Source organism: Macrobrachium rosenbergii, chromosome 51 (genome assembly GCF_040412425.1).
Source record: "Macrobrachium rosenbergii isolate ZJJX-2024 chromosome 51, ASM4041242v1, whole genome shotgun sequence".
Lineage (NCBI taxonomy): Eukaryota > Metazoa > Arthropoda > Malacostraca > Decapoda > Palaemonidae > Macrobrachium > Macrobrachium rosenbergii.
Window position 1 is genome coordinate 7340939 of NC_089791.1, and position 21857 is coordinate 7362795.

The 21857-nt window shown below is 47.7% G+C and overlaps 1 protein-coding gene across 1 annotated transcript in view; it reads left to right on the forward strand.

The window, feature by feature from the left end:
- RagC-D (Ras-related GTP binding C/D) overlaps window positions 1-21857 on the forward strand; it is a 264323-nt gene that overhangs the window by 6145 nt on the left and 236321 nt on the right. The window contains exon 2 of the mRNA XM_067094786.1: window positions 3134-3303. Within this exon, the coding sequence (XP_066950887.1) occupies window positions 3134-3303 (170 nt within the window). The remainder of the gene's footprint in view (window positions 1-3133; window positions 3304-21857) is intronic.

Genomic DNA, 21857 nt, shown 5'->3' on the forward strand with positions numbered 1-21857 from the left:
TCTTCGTGTTCCATTGCAGCGCCTGGCCTTCGGGCTAGGCTAGCACTTCCTTGGCCCCTAAGAAGTCCCAGCCTTCGAAGGGATCTCGTGGGAACACACAGTCTTCTTCTTTCCCTGGAAAGGTTGGGCTTTCGCACCCCTTTCAGCTCGCTTTCCAGTCTGGTAAAGGGGGCAAGGGGAAGAAGAAGAAGGGGAAACACTAGGGCGGGCTTTCCCCTCCGATGTAGCCGAGACCTGGATAGTGAATGCCCTTCGGGAGGGATATCTACTACCCTTCAAGTCTCGGCCACCCCTCTCCATCACACAGGTCCGTCTCCGCACCTACGTTCCTGGATCTCCAAAGGACATCGCACTAATGCAAGAAGTGCAAGCCATGCTGAGCAAAGGTGCTGTGGAAGTCGTGTTGGATCGGTCCCCAGTCTTTTACAGCCGAATCTTTCTCGTAGAGAAAGCCACAGGGGGTTGGAGACCGGTCATAGACTTCTTTCCCCTGAACTGTTTCGTTCGCCAGACCCAGTTCACAATGGTGATGGTGCAGTCCCTGCCTTGTCTCCATCAGGGAGAACGACTTCATGCTTACGGTGGACTTGAAGGTTGCGTTATTTCCAAATACCCATTCACCCACCCTCTCGCAAGTACCTATGCTTTATCCTCGGGGAGGCGGTCTTCCAATTCAGGGCACTCTTTTGGGCTCTCGATTGCTCCCCAGGTGTTCACGAGAGTGTTTTCTCTAGTGTCAGCTTGGGCCCATTAGCACGGGATACATCTGCTGAGGTGTCTCGACGACTAGCTGGTCCTGGCGAGTTCCCGCTCGCAGTTGCTACAGGACAGGGATTGTCTCCTTGAGTTTTGCTGCGATCTTGGGATCGTAGTAAATCTTGAGAAGTCTCGACAGGAAAGGCCAGCTCGGCAGTGGCAAGTCATCATCAGTCACCTGTCGTCATTGGAGAAGCTGGTCCCTCAAGGGCGTCTTCACCTTTGGTCTCTACAGTGGAGACTAAAGGAGTAATGGTCCTGGTCCCGAGACCCCCAGTCCTGTCTCATCCCTCTTTCTGAGGAAATGAGAGAGGATCTAGACTGGTGGATGGAAAACAGGAACCTCTTAATAGGAGTATGCCTGCATAGGCCAATCCCCCTCCAGACATGCTTCTGTTCTCGGATGCATGCTTGGAGGAGTTGCTGACTTTGGGAGTGTGGCACCAAGATGACAAGCACCTTCACATCGATATCATAGAGCTCAAGGCAGCCTTCCTGGCTCTTCAAGAGTTCCGGGATCGACTGATGGGACACTGTGGTACTGATGAGCGACAATACCATGGTAGTGGCATACGTCAACAAGCAGTGGGTGTCTAGTATCCCTCTGGCTCCACCAGTTGATGATGCAGGTGCACGAGTGGGCGCTGGCTCACTCGGTAGAGCTGTCAGCCAGGTGCATTCCAGGCATTTTTTTTTTCATTGTTTTCCATGATTCAATAAATATTTGATAAGTCTGTTTGCTGACCTTGACTTTACGTAGTGCAGTGAATTTGAACCCCTAAGCTGTAGGATTACCAGTTCTAATGGTTAAAGAACAAGAACATACAGAACATTTGGAGTACAACAACAAGTGACTTAAGTGGTGGAAGTCTTCATATTTGGTAATAATACACAGGTTATTATTCATATGCCTCCTATATTTCCTGTGGAGGAAAATGCATATATGAACTATTATTTGACCATTTCTGATGTTGAGTGGGTCTGCTCTTGTCAGTCTGCACTTCAATTTGCTTTCAGCACATTCGTGTGTAGAAGTCTCTGCGCTTCCCTGCCCGACTCCCGTTCGCTTTCCTTTTGTTGTTTTTTTGTATATAAGTGTGTATATTTGTTTGCTGATGTTTTTATTATGCAAACCCTTAACTTGCAGCAGCCTGGGGAGAGGAGACTTTTTATTATAAGGCATTGCCCAGGTAAGAACAAATCTTGTAATTGGTTTCTTTCCTCGATAGAAATTGACCCTCATACTTTGTGTGCATCATGCAGGAAGCATAATTGCAGTCAAGCTAGCCCGTGTAGTGAGTGTTGAGTCTGGCCTTCGGACAGTGGGTAAAGTTTGGTTGGAAAAGAAGAAAGAGAAGAAAGTTTCTCCGGTGTCATCAGGTTCCTTCTGGTCCCTGGCCAAGCTTCCACCTGCTATTGCTACTCCTAAGGGAGCGGTTCTCCTTTGCCATCTCCTACTGCGTCAACAGTAGAGAGCCAGCAGAGGGGAGCCAGTGACCAGTTTGACCACTCTCTGGCGGTCTCCTTTTGCTCGTAAGGCGAGTTGTCCTCGGAAGGACACTCCTCCGTGAGGTGAAGGGATGTGGCTTCACCTAACCTGAATTGTCTTGCAGCTGTTGTGGAGCTCAAGGGGCTTAGGGAGTTATGGCCTTTCTTAGGCCTGCTGGTTGAGCCTAGTGTTTTGGGATTGATTTCCCACTTGAAGGTCTCCAAAGGCCTTCCAGTGACCTCTTCCACCGTAACTGTCACTACTGTAAAACACTACAAAGAAATACTGGCCTTTAGTAAACACCAAGGCTCGTAAGTTAAGCACAATTGGGATCTACCATCACATCTATGTTTTGCAAACAAGTTAGGCCAACCTGACTTACCCTTTCGGTAACCTCAGATTATCAGTCACTGTTAAAAATGTCATTGTATAATAAGTTTCAGTAACAAAATTGTCTAATATTGTTGCCTTAATGCTAATTCTCACTTTGTTAAAATATGAAAAAACAGCATGACAATTACAGCATTGCCTAATGATTTACTCCTAACTTCTCACCTTGCAAAAGGCTTAATGGCTCCCAATTCAAACAAATATAAGCCGCCTGTTAAAATTTTAAGAAACTAACTTTTCACTGGGTCTTAAAACTAAGCAGTCCAGTTCGATCATCTGACTTCTTGACCATTTTGGTTTGTTGATGAGGACTGGAATCCTTGTAAAGCCCAGGGATTCTAGGTATACTGTACTGTATTCTAACAGTATACCAAGATTTAACAAACAGTGAAAGGGTCTTATTTTGTCCTCATCTTAAAGAATGTCATAGCCTTTGCTAATAACTATTTTATGCAGTAGAAAGAACAAACATTAACAGTTTTTCCCCTCATTTTGCAGGCTTCGTATAGTCAAGAAGATGAAGAACATTACCGTGGAGAATTTGGGGCCAGCTTTGTTGGCTCCTTTCCGAAGGATTATGTTTATGGACCAGAAGATCCAGACCAAGATATTTCAAACATTTTTTCCTCAGATCAAAAGCCTAAGATATTGCTCATGGGTCTTAGACGGTATGTGAATCATTTTGCAGAGTTTTTTAATAGGCTTTTAGAACTGTGGGTGAGAATGAACAACTATTCTGATAACTTTAATTAATTACATGTTTAACAGCTGCTTGTGTGAGTGACATCCATGGAGTAATAATGAGTGGGAGTTTGCAGTATTTGTTGTTGACCTATTGACTGGAGTCCTTCAGAGGCAGCTTATGCCTACAATCTTGGTTATTGTTGTTATGCTTTCATTCTTCACCTCCTGTGTTTGATGAGTGGATTTATTTGCGTTGTGTGTGCGTTTTTTTTTTTTAGTTTAAATGAAGCTACTGTAAATACAGTATACCGTATCTCTAAATATGGTAAGGATTAAATTCACTTGACATTGTCATCTGATTATTGAAATTAGGCCAAAACAGTATTGAAATCATATAAACCCAAGCCTGCTCAGTGTAAAACTTTTAGTAGATATGGGCACACAAGGAGAAATGTATTAATGTCAGCAAATGTGTACATTGCAAATCTGTTGATCATGCAAAACACCGGAACCACGGAACACCATTTTGCGTTACTGCTTTCAAAACCATTTTGCTTGATCAAAAGAATGTCTGTTCTATATACTGTATACAACACCCAACTAGAAATATTACAAAGTGTAACAGGTATGTCCAGAGAAGCAAAATTGGAGCTGAGAGTGAGGGATTTAAAAATGCATCCAGAAACTTTACCTTTGAAATGAAAACTAACTAAAGCATTGGGAGTAGCAACATGAGTAATTATAGAGCAATGCAGACAATCAGTAATCTTAGGGACAGTAAAATCCCAGGAGAATGAATCTCAAGCCAAAATTAAATGTCATCAGTTTCTTACAATTTGAAAATTCTGCAACCCATGAAGAAATTGAAGAGATGGACATTGATGAAGATGGTGATGAAATATCAAGTACGAGTTCTCTCAACAGTGCTTTACCATAAAAAACTATCATTGACAAACCAGTTATAATGGTAATCCAAATAAATTAGTAAGCATAAAAATATATAGAAAAGCTGGAAGTACCAAAGGTAAACGTACACCTTATGCATTTATATGAACGTCAGGATGTAGGGAAGAGCACTAAGCAAAAATAACAGGAAGTGATGATAACAAAACCAAAGTCCAACCTTGTCCATTAAACAAAGAAAATGATTAATTTTAAACATCTAACTTACCTGGTAGTTATATATATAGCTTAAGTCCCTGACGTCACGGCAGAATTTCAAAAACTCGCGGCAATCGCCGATCGGTAGTCAGGTGAACCACCTGTGCGCCCTCTACCCAGGTACCTGGAACCATTCCAACTATTCTTCAGATCTTCCCTGCCGCTGTGTCAGTAACATCGATGGAATTTCGCTCGTAGCCTGTGTTTTTTTCGCAACTTATTTTGGTGAAGTACACTTTGGCTTGGCTTTCGCTTGTTCACTTTTGGATTTTCTTATAGCATATCTGACTTCATCGAGTGTGAAAGTGTGTGTGTGGGGATGCAAGCGGCTTGCTAAAGTCTCCTTGGATCCCCACTTAGTATGTCTGAAGAACGGGAATGGAAGACCGGCTCAGAAGAGCCAAGAGTACTGTTTCTCACTCTTCTTGATATAACCAGGGAATAGTTAATTCTTTTCCCCTTGCTAACTATCCTATTGATCCTTCTCCCGTAGTGGTAGTCTCTGAACCCTCTACTGAAACAGGTAAGAACCTAATACTTAATGATTTGTTGGCTGCCATTCAGACCCTGGCCCAACAGGTAAAATCCCTCTCAGAAGACAGGGATAATATGTGATCGACAATAAGAGATCTAAAGAATACAAGTGTTAATATGTTGTTAGTGCAAGTGCAGTGGAGGGTGCGACCGCTCGGTCCTGTTGTGCTCCTAGTCCTAGACCTCTTCCAAGCTCACCAACCCCTGTGAGAAGGAAAGTCGACAGACGAAGGGAGGCAAGAGGCTTTAGCTACTGAGCAGTCGTCCCCTCAAGCGTACCTGTTGACGTTTCCCAGGACGCTCACCCTCGCCATGGGAAAGGCGAGGTTAAAGTGTTTTTTCGTCCACCGGTTGCTGTACGTCAACCGGAGGAAGCTTTTGACCAATGTCGCACAGGCGGCCAGTTCTTAAGTAACCTCTAGGTTTGACAGGACAGCGAAAGTGAGAAGCTGGACGCCAGGACGTCGAGCGTTGAGAAGTTGGACGCCAGGACGTCAGACGTAGAGAAGCTGGACGCCAGGACGTCAAGTGTCGAGAAGTTAGACGCCAGGACGTCAGGCGTCATGAAGCTGGACGCCAAGACATTAAGCTTCAAGAAAATGGACGCCAACACGCCACTGGACGCCAGGACGCCAGGTGTCAAGATGATATTTTGAAAGACGTCGCTACTTCCGTCTTCGGAAAATCGGAAGAAGAGAATGATAATATCCCGCATTCTTCTGTGAATCCTATTGTAGAGATTTCTGACGAAGACAATATAAAAGGCCATCAGCTTTTATCAGACTTGAAAAGGCTTATGAAGCTATTTTCGGAAATGTTTTCCAGAGAAATTTATCCTGACTGCTCCTCGTTCCCCGCCTTCAGAATTTACTCTTGTGAAGGCGTCTAAGAGGGCAGAATTACGAAGAATGGATACTTTCGAAGGAGAAACAATGAAAGACAGCCTTTGTTTTTCCTCCAACCAAACTAGCTCAAGGTCTAGCGTTTAGTATCAAACTGGAGAATCGTTCGGCCTTGAAATACTTGCCCTTCCCAGGAACCTTCTCGAATCTTGTTGACTCTTCTCGCCGAGTGGCCATGGGGAAAACGAAGTTGTTGGTCGATATCAGAATTGGACCACCCCCTCAAAAGAATTTGGAGATTTAGGAAGGAAGGTGGAATTATTCAACACGACTGACACCGAAGAACTCATATATCTGATGTCGTGTATGGATAAAGGAATCGGAGATAGTTCCAATGAATCAACTGCACTTTTCTCAGCGGGAATCCTGAAGAAAAGGGCCCATCTTTGCTCTTTCCTGGCTAATGGGGTCACGTCCAATCAAAATCAGAACTGATTTATACCTCTTTTTTTTTTTCCTCTCACCTCTTCTCTCAAGATTTGGTAAAGAGGCCTTTTCATCTTTGGCCCAGAAAACCACGTAAGATTTAATATCTAAAACAGCAGGAAAAGTCCTACCTACGACTTTCATCGCTAAAAAGGGTAAGGCTGAGATTCCTGTGTTTCAGGTATCTCAGCTCTTTCGTGGTCGGCCCTCCGATAGAGGTTCCTTTAGGGCGGGTAGATGAATGGCAACGAGAAGAGGCTCTACACAGGGAAGAAGGAGGACCTGCCTTTCTTCTCCTGCAGACTGTGGTAGGAGCCAGACTGTCCAGCCTGAGTAGGCCCCCTCTAGTAACAAGACAATTCGACCTTTCTGCCAAATGCAACGACAGAACCAAGGCAAAGGCTCTACAGCAACAAGTGTCTATGATGTTGCAAAAGGAGACCAGACAGAGAGTTCAGGATCCGAATTCCCCAGGATTCTACATTCGGTTATTCCTGATCCCCAAATGCTTGGGGGGTTAGAGACCAGTGCTAGACGGGATTGCACTCAACTTTTTTGTGCAATAAACAAAGGTCGCTATGGAAACGACAAAATCGGTTCTAGCAGCGGTCAGACAGCATGACTGGATGGCCTCACTGGACCTCCAGGATGCGTATTTTCACATCACCATGCACCCGAACTCCAAGAATTTTCTGAAGTTCGTCCACGGGAAAGGTTTTCCAGTTTCGGTCTCTCTGTTTTCGACCTAAACAGACAGGGCTGACGTCTGGCTCTGGAGCCGAGACCTCTCAAGAGCAAGTTACCTAATATTGAGGGACGTCATGATAAGACTTCATAGACTACAGATTGTAGCCACTGGAGCAGCCCGGAGCTCTTCCCTTCCAGCCCCAAGGGTAGCTCTCCTACTAAGAACAAACGTAGACAGTTCTGTTCAGTCAGGATACCAGGCTGCAAGAGCGTGGCGGACACTGTGCTGCCTTCCGTACATCCTCCTCTTCCTCCTTCGGATTGGTACTCGTCTGCTGAACCCCTCCACGGTCCATTATTGATGATGAGGAGGAAATAATTGCCGTAGTTGAGGCTTCCCCAGCCTGTCCCCAACAGCAGGAAGCCCCGCATATAGCTTTACTACAAAATATGCAGCAGACTTTGTCTTCCCTGGTGCAAGCGTGACAACCAGGCAAAGAGAAGAAGGATAATAGACATCCAACTAAAGCTTCTAGACGTCCAGAAGTTTAAGACGCTGAACGTAGTGAATGAAACTCTAGGAGTGAAACACCATGACGACAAGCGTCAATGAACCCAAGACGTCAAGCGTCAAGGCATTGGGCGTCAGGACATCAGGCTTCAAGATATTGGAAGCCAAGGCGTGGAGTTAGCTCAGGGCAAGATGCACTGGCATCAAGCGTCTAACAAAGAATTAGGTCTACTGATAAACAGATAGAAATCTCAGCTGATCCCATCCCAAGAGGTTCTATACCTTAGGATGAAGATTCAGAGTCAGGATTTTCGGGCTTTTCCGTTTATTGCAAACACAGGACAAGCCTTAAGAAAATTTCAGAACTTTATAAAGAGACAGTTATGCTTGGCAAAGGAATAGATGAGTCTGCTGGGAACCCTTTCCTCGCTGGAACGGTTTGTCTCATTTGAGAGGTTAATTCTATGCCCGTTACAGTTTCATCTAAATCGGAACTGGGACAAGGAAATAGAACTGGAGACCAAGTGCATCCCCATTTCGGAACCAATAAGACCGTATTTATAGTGGTGGAACGTCCCCGTCAAGCTCCAGGAGGTCCCTTCTCTATATTAAAGGAACCCAGACCTAGTGTTGTTATCCGACGCGTCGGACTCAGTATGGGGAGCAACACGAGGGAAATAAAAAGTCTCGGGCTCCTGGACCAGAGACCAGGAGAAGTTAAACATCAATTAGAAGGAACTAACTGCAATCCCTCTAGCTCTCAGGGAGTTTGAACATAGTGGGGAACAGAGAGGTGCATGTCAACATCGACAACACAGCAGTGTTGGCCTACATCAGCAAACAAGGGGGCACTCACTCCAGGTCTCTATACGAGACAACAAGAGAACCTCTTCTTTGGGCGAAGGAGGAGAATGTAAAACTAGTAACCCACTTTATCCAAGGGGAGAAAAAATGTGAGGGCGGATATTCTGAGCAGGAAATAAAGTCCTCTCAACAGAATGAACGCTACATCAGGACTTTGGGGACGTCCTTGCATAGATCTTTTTGCCACAGCACAAATGAAGAGGCTGGAAACTTACTGTTCTCCAGTACCAGATCCCGGGGCTATATACATAGACGCGTTCCTGGTGGACTGGTCCAACTTGGATGTGTATGCATTTCCCTCTTTCAAGATAATACACAGGGTACTGAAAAAATTTGTGTCACATGAGAGGACCGGAATGACCCTTGTGGCCCCTTACTGAACAACAACAGATTGGTTCACAGAGGTACTAGAATGGATGGTGGACATCCCGAGTAGCCTACCTCAGAGAGTAGATCTACTCAAACAACCCCACTTGGAAAGATATTACCAAAACCTACAAGCGCTACTAGTAACTGCCTTCGGACTATCGGAAAACTCACAAGAGCCAGAAGTTTTTCGAAGGAGACAGCTGGCGCTATCGCAAATCAAGGAGGTTATCCACCATTAAGGTATACCAATCCAAGTGGGAGGTATTTAGAGGATGGTGCAAGGACAACCATGTGTCCTCTTCCAATATTTCTGTAACCCAAATTTGTATATAGAGAACTCACCAGCATGGAACCTAGACGTGGTCCTGAGGTTCCTCATGGGGAGTAGGTTCGATCCCTTGCAGAGGACATCTTTAAAGGACCTCACCATGAAAACTCTTTTCTTGGTCAGTTTGGCTGCAGCGAAAAGAGTTAGTGAGATACATGCTCTCAGCAAGAATATAGATTTTATGCAAGGCAAGGCAATCTGCTCACTGCAACTAGGCTTCCTTGCAAAAAATGAATACTCGTCACAACCCTGGCCCAGAACGTTCGAGATTCCGAACCTAACGGACATAACAGGGGAGGAGAGAGAGAGAGTCCTATTCCCGGTAAGGGCTCTAAGGCTCTACCTGGATAGGACAAAGGACTTAAGAAGGAATTCAGAAGGGCTTTGGTGCTCAGTCAAAAAGCTCTCTGTATAGATGTCGAAGAATGCTCTGTTTTATTTTATCAGACAGTTGATAAAAGAAGCACATATGGAATGTAGAGAGATAGACTACAAGATTCTGAAAGTAAAGACGCACGAGGTCAGGGCAGTAGCAACCTCTGTAGCTCTTAAACAGAACAGGTCCCTGCAGAGTATCTTGGACACGACCTTCTGGAGAAGCAAGTTAGTATTTGCCTCTCACTATCTAAAACAAGTCCAGACATTATGCGAAGATTGCTATACGCTGTGCCCGTTTATAGCATCTAATTCAGTAATGGGAGAGGGGAATACCCCTACAATCTCATAAACCAATACCCTTTTTCTTACCTTGGAATTGAGAATTTTTATGGTTGTTTGTGAAGACTGGACGCAGTCTTCCGCAATCATTGGGATGAAAGTTCCTTGGTAGAGTCCGGAACAAGGGTATTGAGAGGAGGTCTAGTCACATAGAGGTTATACACCGGTTGACAGCCCCTAGAGATTTTCAGCCCCCTGGGTGGATCGCTGGATCTCTTAAGGAATGCAGACATAATGAGGGGGAGTTCATTGAAGTCAGCTTCCTTAATCCAATCCCATAAAACAATACCCTTTGTTCTTGCCTTGGAATGGTTGAAATTTGATGGTTGTTTGTGAAGATTGAACGCAGTCTTCCACAATCATTGATTTTAGGGGTATTATAGGTTGTCTGTCACATAGAGGTTGGTACACCGGTTGGCAGCTCCTAGAGGTCTTCAGCCCCCTGAGTGGATCGCTGGACCTCTTAAGGAATGCAGACATAATGAGGGGGAGTTCATTGAACTCAGCTTCCTTAATCCAATTCCATAAAACAATACCCTTTGTTCTTACCTTGGAATGGTTGAAATTTTATGGTTGTTTGTGAAGATTGAACGCAGTCTTCCACAATCATCAATTTTAGTCAAATGATCATTTTTGTTCCTTGGTGGCGCCAGGAACAAGGGTATTATAGGTTGTCTGTCACATAGAGGTTGGTACACCGGTTGGCAGCTCCTAGAGGTCTTCAGCCCCCTGAGTGGATTGCTGGACCTCTTAAGGAAAGCAGACAAAATGAGGGAGTTCATTGAAGTCAGCTTCCTTAATCCAGGTAAGGACCTTAAGTTGGTTTATTAACCATTAAGCAAATTCCAACGATGTTTGCTGTCTCTGACCCTCCACCAAAGGTGTCAATCAGCTATATATATAACTACCAGGTAAGTTAGATGTTTAAAAATGATATTTTCATAATAAAATAAATTTTTGAACATACTTACCTGGTAGTTATATATAATTAAATTCCCACCCTCCTCCCCTCTAGAGACTAGGGGCATGGAAGATCTGAGGAATAGTTGGAATGGTTCCAGGTACCTGGGTAGAGGGCGCACAGGTGGTTCACCTGACTACCGATCGGCGATTGCCGCGAGTTTTTGAAATTCTGCCGTGACGTCAGGGACTTAAGCTATATATATAACTACCAGGTAAGTATGTTCAAAAATTTATTTTATTATGAAAATATCATTTCTAAGGCAAAGACTGGAGTAAAAGTAACTTGAGTAACTGAAGTAACCTAAGTGCATCGTCCAACAAAAAAGTATACGTGATGGAAACGAGTGCAAAAGGAAATCAAATAAATATGACGAGTCATCAGGCAAATAAGAATGTTTGTTCCGACCCAATATACAAACCCTCGGTCCTTTACGTTAGGGATTACTTTCAGGCATAGGCTGGAAACGGCCGTTGAACTTCAAACAAGGTGGTTAGGCAGTTAACTACCGTCTGGGAGGCGGGAGTACTGCCTGCCTGGATGCAAACATTCCAATTTGCTTTCGGCCGTCGTGGGATGCGGACACTGTTTCTTCGCTGTCTGCCTGACTGCCTTTTCTCAACATTTTTGGTGGGAAAATTCCTTGTTTTCTTTCAAGTATGAATGTTGATAAACCTTCTAAACCCTCCTATCCCCAGCGTGTGTGTCCTGGGGTAGGAGGCAAGAAATGTAATACCTTTAGGTCTAGCGTTGACACAGACCCACACGCCCTCTGCCCATCTTGCAGGGGGCGTGTGTGTTCGGGCGACGCTCCTTGTAGCGAGTGTTGTTCCTGGTCTCCCGAGCAATGGAAGAGGTTCGAAGGGAGGAGACGCTACCGTCGGAAGCTAGCCAAGGAATCGTCTGAGGGTAACACGCCCCCAACGACTCCAGTGGTGGCTAATGTGTCGGGTTCGTTTCTCCCTCCATGTGTACTTCCCCTGCTTGCTCCCTCTCCCTCCCTCGGGTGAGGACTCCCCTTCCCCTTCCTCATTTGTTTCATCAGGTGTGGAAGGGGTTGGGGGCGGCGGTTGATCAGGACTTCCTCTCAGGGGTCTCTTTCCGTGTGGGGGGTGGGGTTTCCCCCAGAACGAGCAGAGACTTCCCAGCCTAACCTGACTTTTTCCTCAGGTTTCGGGATGGATATCCAGGTGTCAGATCTATCCTTGGCCTGGCTACACCTGGGTTTACGTGGCGTTCTGTCACTGGAGGGCCTAGTATCTCATCTGTCTGGCGCTCCAGTAACAACACACGCGACAACCACGATCACCACCATGTTTGTTACCATGTCCGGATTTTCCAAGCTACACGTGTCAGTGGCTTCTCACCTGGATACCCAAGTTTCAGCTGCCCCTGCCGTTCACCATTCGGTACCACTGCCTCTTGGGTTCCTGGCCCCGCTCTCATGACTGGGGCCTTCCTACATGGTTACGTCAACGGTGCTGTATGTGACTGTTCCTGCCCCTGTTGCTGACCCTGGCTCAATGATGACTATGATTCCAGCTCCTCACTTTCCTGTCTCTCAGCCCGGCGTATCATTTGACTCGCTCCCCATACCTTTGACCCTGGCTCGGCCCGGCCTGGCTGCTCGCGTGTCACCCATGCCTTCATTCCTGGCTCCGCATCCGTATGTTCCTGGCTGCCGTGCGGGTGTTCCCACCCCGGTAACTGCTGGCCCGAGCACCGCGTACGCTGCCCGGGTTGTACCTGCTGCTGTGGCCCCTTCCCCCCCCCGGCTGCTCCTGCATGGTTTGGGGATTTAACTACGACCCTGAGGAAGATGGCGAAGAGGAAGTCAAAGAAGAGATCAAGAAAGGTGTCGTCGTCTTCGTCGTCATCATTGTCTTCGTCTGCTACCTCTTCTTCCTCTTCTCCTTCCGAGGCTTCCCGGCCAAAGAAGAAGAAGTCTGCCTCTCCCCCCCCACCCCCCACAAGAAGTCTTGCACCGAGACTTCTAAGGGACTGCCTCCTTCCCCAGGGAAGGCAGTGGGATCTCTCGCTGGCTCTTCCCTATCTGCTGATCAGGGAACCGCTGCTCTGGCCCCTGGGTCAGTCGCATCGGGAGCCAAGGGCGTGCAGACCACAGAACGCACTCCCCCTGCTGTGCCTAAGAAACCTGCTTCTAAGCCCAGTGGGTCCACTTCGGACACTCGTGCGCGAGTCGCTCCGAGTATCCGGGTTTCCAAGGAGACCCGGGTACCCCAGGCTGATACGGGAGAAACGTCTCGCCGTACAGACCCGGGCATGGGGCGAGAGAAAGAGTCTGGGCATGCAGGTGCCCCGACTCTTCTTGCTGGTATCCCTGTGAGTGCCAAGCCAGGCTCCTGGGAAAGTGCTTCGGTCCCTTGGGTCCGAATGCCTGGAGAAGCAGAGAAGAGATCTCCTGCTCAGTCTTCCCGAGAGGCTATGGCCTCGAAGAAGATTGGGGTGCATCTAGAGGACAGTGCGGGCTTGCGCCAGCCTGCCGCGGACTCGACTCCTCCCAGTCCCCAGTCACGTCCGCGGCCAGCCTGGCTTGGGGGAGGCGAGCGCGCCGCTCGGCTCACACAAGCCGCTCCACTCTCCTCGGGAGACTGCTTTGCCTAGGCGAAAGCACTCTCCTTGACCCAGGCTGCCGTCGTCACCACCGCGGGTTGGTGACTGCTCCTGGCCCGCTGCCCCTGTTGGTTCTGCCAGCAAGGCTAGTTGGAGCGCCCGATCCTCCTCGCTTGTCCCCTCTACCTCTTGGGCTTCTTCCAAGGGGCATGAGTCAGACAGGAAGAAATCTGGCGAGTTTTCTCCCCAGAGTTCTACCTCGGGGCGTATGTACCTGGCTCGGTCCTCGGCTCGACCAGGTCTTATGCCCGTGTGGTGCAGGAAGGATTACGGGGGTCTGCAGAGGTTCTCCCTCCTGCAGGGAGAGTAGATCGGGAGGACCGCACTCTGGAAGGACTTGAGGGTCCTGTTCCCAAGGTTGCGGACACCCTTGAGATACAGAGGATGTTTGCAGAGGTTATTGCGCTGATTCGTGAGCACAGTGACCTCGGGGAAGGGACCACGGCCTCAACCGTGGATCGTCTGTCGTGGCTCGAATCCTTTTTGGGGACCCAAGAAGGAACCCAAGGCTTCGGTGGGGCTGCCGTGGTCCACGCTTGCCGAAGGGGTCCTCGACCAGGTGAATAGTCTTTTGTCTGGGCAAGACAATTCACTTAGATTGAACCGCTCGGATAAGCTTCTTCCACCCCCTCTCCCTCGCCAGAAGTGCTTCTACACTCCAGTGGAGAGGGCATTGCCGCCTAAACAGGTTGACCGCTACCTGGCATGTCTGGATCCGGGTCTTACGTTGCAGCAGCTTACTGCAGAGAGCATCTCCTTCTCTCAGCAAGAAGCCGCAACCCTGGAAGCCACCGCCATGGCGGCCTTCCAGGCAGTCTCCTGGCTCAATCTGTGGTCCTTCACAGTATCAAAGGTAGTTGCTTTCTCGGGCGCTATCGTGCCTGGGGAGGACTCCGCCTTTGGGAGACTGTGCCAGTCTGGGGATAGGGCCACCTCCTACCTCGCCCACCAGACGGCAAACCTGTGGGCAAACCTGGTCCTGAAGCGGAGAGACGCCGTTCTCTCTCGCTTCTCCAGGTCTGTAGGACCCGAGTCGGCAGTGACCCTGCGGAATGGACTGTTGCTGGGTTCCTCCTCTCTCTTCCCTAGGGAGTTGGTGGACGCCGCGGTAGACAAGCGCCGGGCCAATGATGGCGACCGGCTTGTCCACCAGGCAGTGGCCAAGACCTCTGGGTCTTCGCATCCCACTGCGGCCAGGCCCTCGGGCCAGGCTGGCACTTCCTCAGCCCCTAAGAAGTCCCAGTCTTCGAAGGGGTCCCATGGAAACATCCAGCCTTCTTCTTCCTCTAGAAAGGGTGGGCCTTCCTGCCCCTTTCAGCCCACTTTCCAGTCCGGTAAAGGGGGCAAGGGGAACAAGAAGGGGAAACACTAGGGGCGGCATTCCTTCCAAAAGCTGCCAAAGGTGGGGGTTTGCCTGTCGAGCCATTGGGCAAAGTGGCAGCAACACAGAGCCGAGACCTGGATAGTGGATGTCCTTCGGGAGGGATATCTACCACCCTTTGTGTCTCGGCCTCCCCTCACCTACACTCCGGTCCATCTCCGCACGTACGTCCAAGGATCTCTGAAGGACACCGCACTACAGCAAGAAGTGCAAGCCATGCTGAGCAAGGGTGCTGTGGAAGTCGTGTTGGACCAGTCTCCAGGCTTTTACAGCCAGATCTTTCTCGTAGAGAAAGCATCAGGGGGATGGAGACCAGTCATAGACCTCTCTCCCTTAAACCGTTTCGTTTGCCAGACCCGGTTCACGATGGAAACAGGGCAATCCGCGCTTGCTTCCATCAGGGAGAATGACTTCATGCTTATGGTGGACTTGAAGGATGCGTATTTCCAAATACCCATTCATCCGTCCTCTCGCAAGTACCTCCGCTTTGTCCTCGGGGAGACGGTCTCCCAATTCAGGGCACTTTGCTTCGGGCACTTGACCGCTCCCCAGGTGTACATGAGAGTCTTCTCCCTCGTGTCAGCTTGGGCCCACTCGCACGGGATATGTCTACTGAGGTATCTCGACGACTAGCTGGTCCTGGCGAGCTCCCGCTCGCAGTTGCTACAGGACAGGGATCGGCTTCTCGAGTTTTGCCGTGATCTTGGGATCATGGTGAACCTCGAGAAGTCAGATCTCATCCCCAAGCAGAGGATAAAGTACCTGGGCATACTGATAGACTCGGTGGCAGTGAAAGTCTTTCCCTCAGACTCTCGTATCAGCAGGTTCAGGCAGGCAGCACAGCTGTTCCTGTCACGACAAGAGCAGCCAGCTCGGCAATGGCAAGTCGTCATTGGTCACCTGTCATCGCTGGAGTATTGGTCCCAGTCCCAAGACCCCCAGTCCCCAGACCCCCAGTCCTACCTCATTCCTCTTTTCGAGGAGGTGAGGGAGGACCTTCGCTGGTGGATGGACAACAGGAACCTCTTGATAGGAGTATCCCTGCATACTCCCCCTCTGGGCATGCTGCTGTTCTCAGATGCATCGATGGGATAGGGCGCACACCTGGAGGAGTTGCTTACTTCGGGAGTGTGGCACCAAGACGACAAGCGCCTTCACATCAACATCCTGGAACTCAAGGCAGCCTTCCTGGCTCTCCAAGAGTTCCAGGATCGAGTGATGGGACACTCCATGGTACTGATGAGCGACAATACCACGGTAGTGGCATATGTCAACAAGCAGGGGGCCTAATGTCCCTCCCGCTCCACCAGTTGACAATGCAGGTGCACGAGTGGGCCGTGACTCACTCTGTAGAGCTGTCAGCCAGGTACATTCCAGGCAAGAGGAATGTTGTGGCAGACAAGCTCAGCCTCCAGAATCAAGTGATAGGAACTGAATGGTCCCTTCACTCAGAAGTGATGGAAAGGCTATTCGACCTGTGGGGGCGTCCTGCCATCGACCTGTTCGCCACCCGGCACAACAGAAAACTCCAGGTCTTCTGTCCGGTTGTGCCAGACCCATGGGCCGCTGCAGAGGACGCGTTCCAGCACCCGTGGGACAACCTTGACATGTACGCCTTTCCCCCGTTCTGTCTGATTCGCCGAGTGATCAACCCAGTGATGATCACTCCGAATCTCAGGATGATTCTGGTGGCACCCAAATGGCCACAGGCCGTTTGGTATCTGGACCTGCTAGCTCTCCCTCTCCGAGGCGCCGAGAGAGATCCCCCGCTGGCCCAACCTGCTGTGTCAACCCCACGTAGAGCGGTACCACCAGGCAGTGCAGTCCGTGTCTTCATGGCTGGAGGTTATCCACCATCTCTTGTGAGCGAGAAGCTTTTTGCGTCATGCAGCAACAGAGATGGCAGGATACCTCAGACGATCCTCCGTAGCGGTAAACCAGGGACAGTGGTCCGTCTTCTGTGGTTGGTGTCGTTGAAGGGATATCTCTCCGGTCGAAGCTACTATTCAGCAGGTCGCGGACTTCCTTGTTTTCCTTCGCCGAGAGAAGCTTCTCTCTGTTTCAGCTGTAAAAGGCTACCGTGCCACACTTGGCCTAGTTTTAGGCTGAAAGGAGTAGATATCTCTTCTTCCTTTGAGATCTCTCTACTAATGAGAAGCTTCGAAAGGTCTTGCCCACCCAGGGATCTCAGGCCCCCTGCGTGGGATGTGACTCTTGTTCTAAGGAGCCTGACTCGTGCACTGTATGAGCCTTTACGAGAGTCGTCAGACAGGGATCTGACCCTCAAGGCCGTTTTCCTGCTGGCCCTGGCATCAGCGAAGAGAGTTGGCGAACTACACGGACTTTCCTTCGATGTTAAACACTCGAGGGGATGGGGATCAGTTATGCTCGATTTCGTCCCGGGTTTCTTAGCGAAGACTCAGAATCCTTCGGTCCCTGACGCACGGTTCGAGTCCTTCATGATCCCCTCCCTAGAGGACTTTGTAGGTAATGAACCAGACAAGATGCTACTGTGTCCTGTTAGTGCTGCGGCGCTATCTGAAGAGGACTTGACATCTCCGGCCTGAGTGTTGACGACTCTTCATTAGTACTGGCTTGACCAAGAAAGAAGTGTCCTAGAACACCATCTCCTTCTGGCTTCGTGGGATGATAAGGAGAGCGTATTCTGCTGCAGGAGATGACACTGGTACACTGGTACGCTTCGTCCGAGAGCTCACAAAGTCCGCAGCATTGGTCCGTCCCTCGCATTCCAGAAGAACATGTTGGTTTTGCAGGTGCTAAAGGCGGGCGTGTGGTCCCAACAGACTACCTTCACCTCCTTCTACCTCCAGGATGTTGCTCACAAGTCCTTGGACACTTTTTCCTTGGGTCCTGTGGTGGCTGCTCAACAAGTTGTGTAGCTTACCCAGCTCCTCTAATAGGACAGGTTGCATCTCGCCTAAGATGGACGGTTGTGATTGGGAGCACGAATGTAGAGTGACTGGCCTCTCTTCTTTCTCCCCATCCTGGCTCTCTTTCTATGGGCAGGGAGGGGATGTGTTGTTACATGCTGGATCTGGCGGTCGATGCAGATAAGCACCCAACAGGAGCTCCTGTTCTATTTTCCGTTCAGATTGATAGAAGCAACCCCACTCCTTCTTCTTGCAAGGGGGGGAGGGAGACCATGACTATAAGACAAACCCAATGCTTGTGATTGCCTTTATGTCATCCAACTCCAAGTTCTTCTTAGCCTACTTTGCACGAACTGATGTTTCCTCTTTCATGCAAAGGGACCCAGAAGTCTGACAACTGATCCTGTTTTTCTTACAACCTGATCATTTTGTCAGAGGCAGTTTTTCCCTTCCTCGCTCTCTCGACCAGTCAGTTCAGGAGACTCACTCAGATTCCTCCCTCCAACCAGTAAGTCTCCTAACGTAAAGGACCGAGGGTTTGTATATTATGCCGGAGCAAATCACAATTTTTTAAAGTAAATTGTATTTTTCCTAATTATACAAACCCAAGGTCCTTTACATTTAATGCCCACCTCATGCCACCCCTCAATCTGATACCTGGGCCGAAAGGCAAATTGGAATGTTTACATATGGACAGGAGGTACTCCCGCCTTCCGGACGGTAGTTAACTGCCTAACCACCTTGTTTGAAGTTCAACGGCCGTTTCCAGCCTACGCCTGAAAGTAATCCCTAATGTAAAGGACCTTGGGTTTGTATGGTTAGGAAAAATACAATTTACTTTAAAAAATTGTGATTTTATTATCTCCTAATGGAGATTAAATTAAAATGCAGCTGTCCTTCAAAATCGGTGAACAAAATACATATAATATAACCACCAACTTTTATTAATAATAGAACTACACAAGTGAAAGATAAAGCCTGGAACTCTTGAAACAAACTGCTTAGGCTATGTGCTATACATTTAGAATAGAAACATGAAGAATCTTAAATTGATATCCAAAGAATAACTGATAATTGTTTAAAGAAAATACATTAACAAAATGCACATCACTACAATAAACAATTACTAATATAGATCAAAGTATAATCCTTGAAAAATAAAAAAAGAATAGCGTAGCAGTTAAACATTACAACCTGACAATTCTTACCTAAGTTTTTTCTCCATATATATTATCCTTTGGAATGTAAACAGAATTTGGGTGAACTTACAAAGGTTAATATCTCAATATTATCCAATGTGCCTATGTATCTAGCACACTGGATGGTATGGGAAACATGAAAAATTATCAGTTGACCAGACAGTTCATAACAACTGCTAATGAACTTGTTATCGAAATTCAGTTGTTTCAATAAAGTCACATATGATAAGACAGTAATTAAGTTTCTCACTTCAGTATGTATTGGGCTGTAATTTTACCTGTCTTTGGTAATGATTATGTAACCATTTGAAAAATTTATACATAACCAGCCAGAGGACTTAGCCTGATGGTGGAACAACTACTGTACTCCCCATTCTTTCCCATCCTCTCTCGGAGAGGTGAGAGGACCTACCTTAACGTGGTTGTACACACTTCCTCCAGAGATATTTCATGCTTCAAAGTATCAACTGAAGGACATTCACATACTCTTGAAGAGGATAGGCAAGTTGGGTACTTAGCCTAATAGCCAGCCTAACTAGTTCTAGTCTAACTTTACCAGACCTTCATTTCAGTATCCTGGAGCCTACTTGTCTAATGGCATCAGCCACGAGGTAGTCTCTTGCTCTACAAGGGAGTAAGTTGGGTTAGGTTCGGTTGGATACTACCCTAGCTTAAGTAGTTCTAGCCTAACCATACCAATCATGCACTTCATTATCCTGGGACTTCTGGTTTAATTGCATCAGCCAGAAGGTAGTTAAGGGTCTGGGTTCGGTTAGGTTAGGTTGGGTACTTAACCTAGCCTAGCTTAGACTAGCCTAGCCTAGCCTAGCTTGACCTAATCCACACCTCAAGAACCTGGATCTTCTTAGGTCTCCAAGCCTCTGGATCTGAGGATAGGTGTTCCACAGTATTGTTAAGGAACGGTACCATTGTAGTTCCTTAGTTATGGTGGGGGGGCTGCTAGTGTCCTATCGTCTCTTCAGTTGACAGTGCGGGTGCACAGGTTTGCCATAAGTTACTCAGCATAGTGGCATACTCAGCACAGCGGTCAACCAGACGCATTCCATCGATGGTGTGGGTGCTCGAGTTCGCAGTAGCACACTCAGCACAGTGGTTAACCAGACACTCTAGGGTGATGGATAGGTTTCGCATCCATGATTCAAGCCTTGTGCTTGAAACTTCCCGTTGGTTTGCTTGATTCACCGGGAGATCTACAATACCTCCAAACTAAGTTCCGACAACTCGTGTTTGGTCCCTACTCAGTCAAGAAGCGGTGTCTAGGAGCTCCATTTCTTTTGACTTGATGTATATAGTTACACTCCTCTTGTGAGGAGTGAGAGATGTAAACAGTAGCTGCTGCTGCTGCTGTAATTACCAGTTGATCCACAACCTGAGGGGAGTATTATGAGGATCTTACGACAGATTCAGGAGTCTCAGTGTTCAAATAGGCACTCCTTTGATAGGAACGGCACCAATGTAGTGCCATGGTTACACTATCCTCCTCCAGAGACTTTTCCATCTTCGGAACATTCGTTCAGCATCTAAAGAAGCTTGATCATGTTCTTTCCTGTCTTCTCGCACCTTTGGTACCCATTTACATCTGGAACCTTACGCCTTCCATCATTCTGCATGTTTTGAAAGTGTTCACTGAGATGGATCATTCCACTTCCTTGGTCCTGTGGTGCCAATGACAGTATGATGTGTATGTTGCCTCCATAAAGACTAGACTTTCAACCCAGTGCTAACGTCTCATTTGTTGCCTTCAAGTTGGCTGAGAAACTGTGTCCAAATTGTCATTTCTCTGACTAGTGAGATGATCAAAAGAGCGTACCCCACAACTTCTTTGTGGACACCAGTGCTTTTTGGACCAGATCTTTCGAGGCCAGGGCCTGCGGTCTGTCCATCGCATTCAGGAAGAACCTGTTGGTCAAGTACTAGGATGGAATGTAATTGTGCAGATCACGTTCATCTCCTTTTCCCTTGGGACATTGCCCATAGGAGGCTGCTAGGAGGTGTGTGTGTGTGTGTGTGTGTATGTGGGACTGGCCTCCCTTTCTCCTGTCTCCCTTCATCTTCCAGTGGGCAGAGGAACAGTGAAGGAGCCGGCACATGCTGGACTGGCATGCATGCAGGTGTTCTAGATGACTGAGTATCTTATCTATAATCTAATTATTTGGATTAGTAGATGCAAATCCTTCATTCTCGCTAGCAAGGTGAGAGAGGGACTGACTATGAACAAACCAGTTGGTTATTCTTAGCTTGATAGTCTCCGACACTAAACCTTTTCGAACATAGGATATTACACTCCTTTAATTCAAAATGCCCAGAAGTCTGACAGTTGAACATCTCTCTTGTTCATGGATCAGAGGTATGATCTTCCTTTGCATTTTCATGACCAGGAAGAGAGTACCCAGGTGAGCCGAACTGCCAGTCAGTTCAGAGATTTACTCGGAAACTTCCCTCCAAAAGTAAGTCTCCCATATATGAAGACCAAGGGTTTGTATTCGTGTAGGAACAGATGACAAATTTTTTTAAAGTAATTTGTATTTTTCGTAAAATACAAACCTGAGGTCTTTACATTAAGGGCCCACCTCATACCACCCCTCATTTTATTACCTGGGCCAAAAGGTAAACTGCATAGAACTGAATGTATATTGACTGGGTAGGCGGTGCTTCCGCCCCTACCATTGGTAACTGTTACCATACCCAACCTTGCAAAAGTTTAACAGCCGGACTTCCAGCTCACTGAAAGTTAATCCCATATGTAAAGACCTCAGGTTTGTATGTTAGGAAAAGTACAAATTACTTTAGAAAAATTTGTCATTTTTTTAAATGAATCATGCATCTATTATGATACAGCCAGTACCTGGTTATCGGGGGGGGTGGGGTTTCCGTTCCGACGGCGTGACGATAAGCGAAAATTGCCAATAACTGAAAATTGGCGATTTTTGGCGGTTTTCGGCACTTATTGGC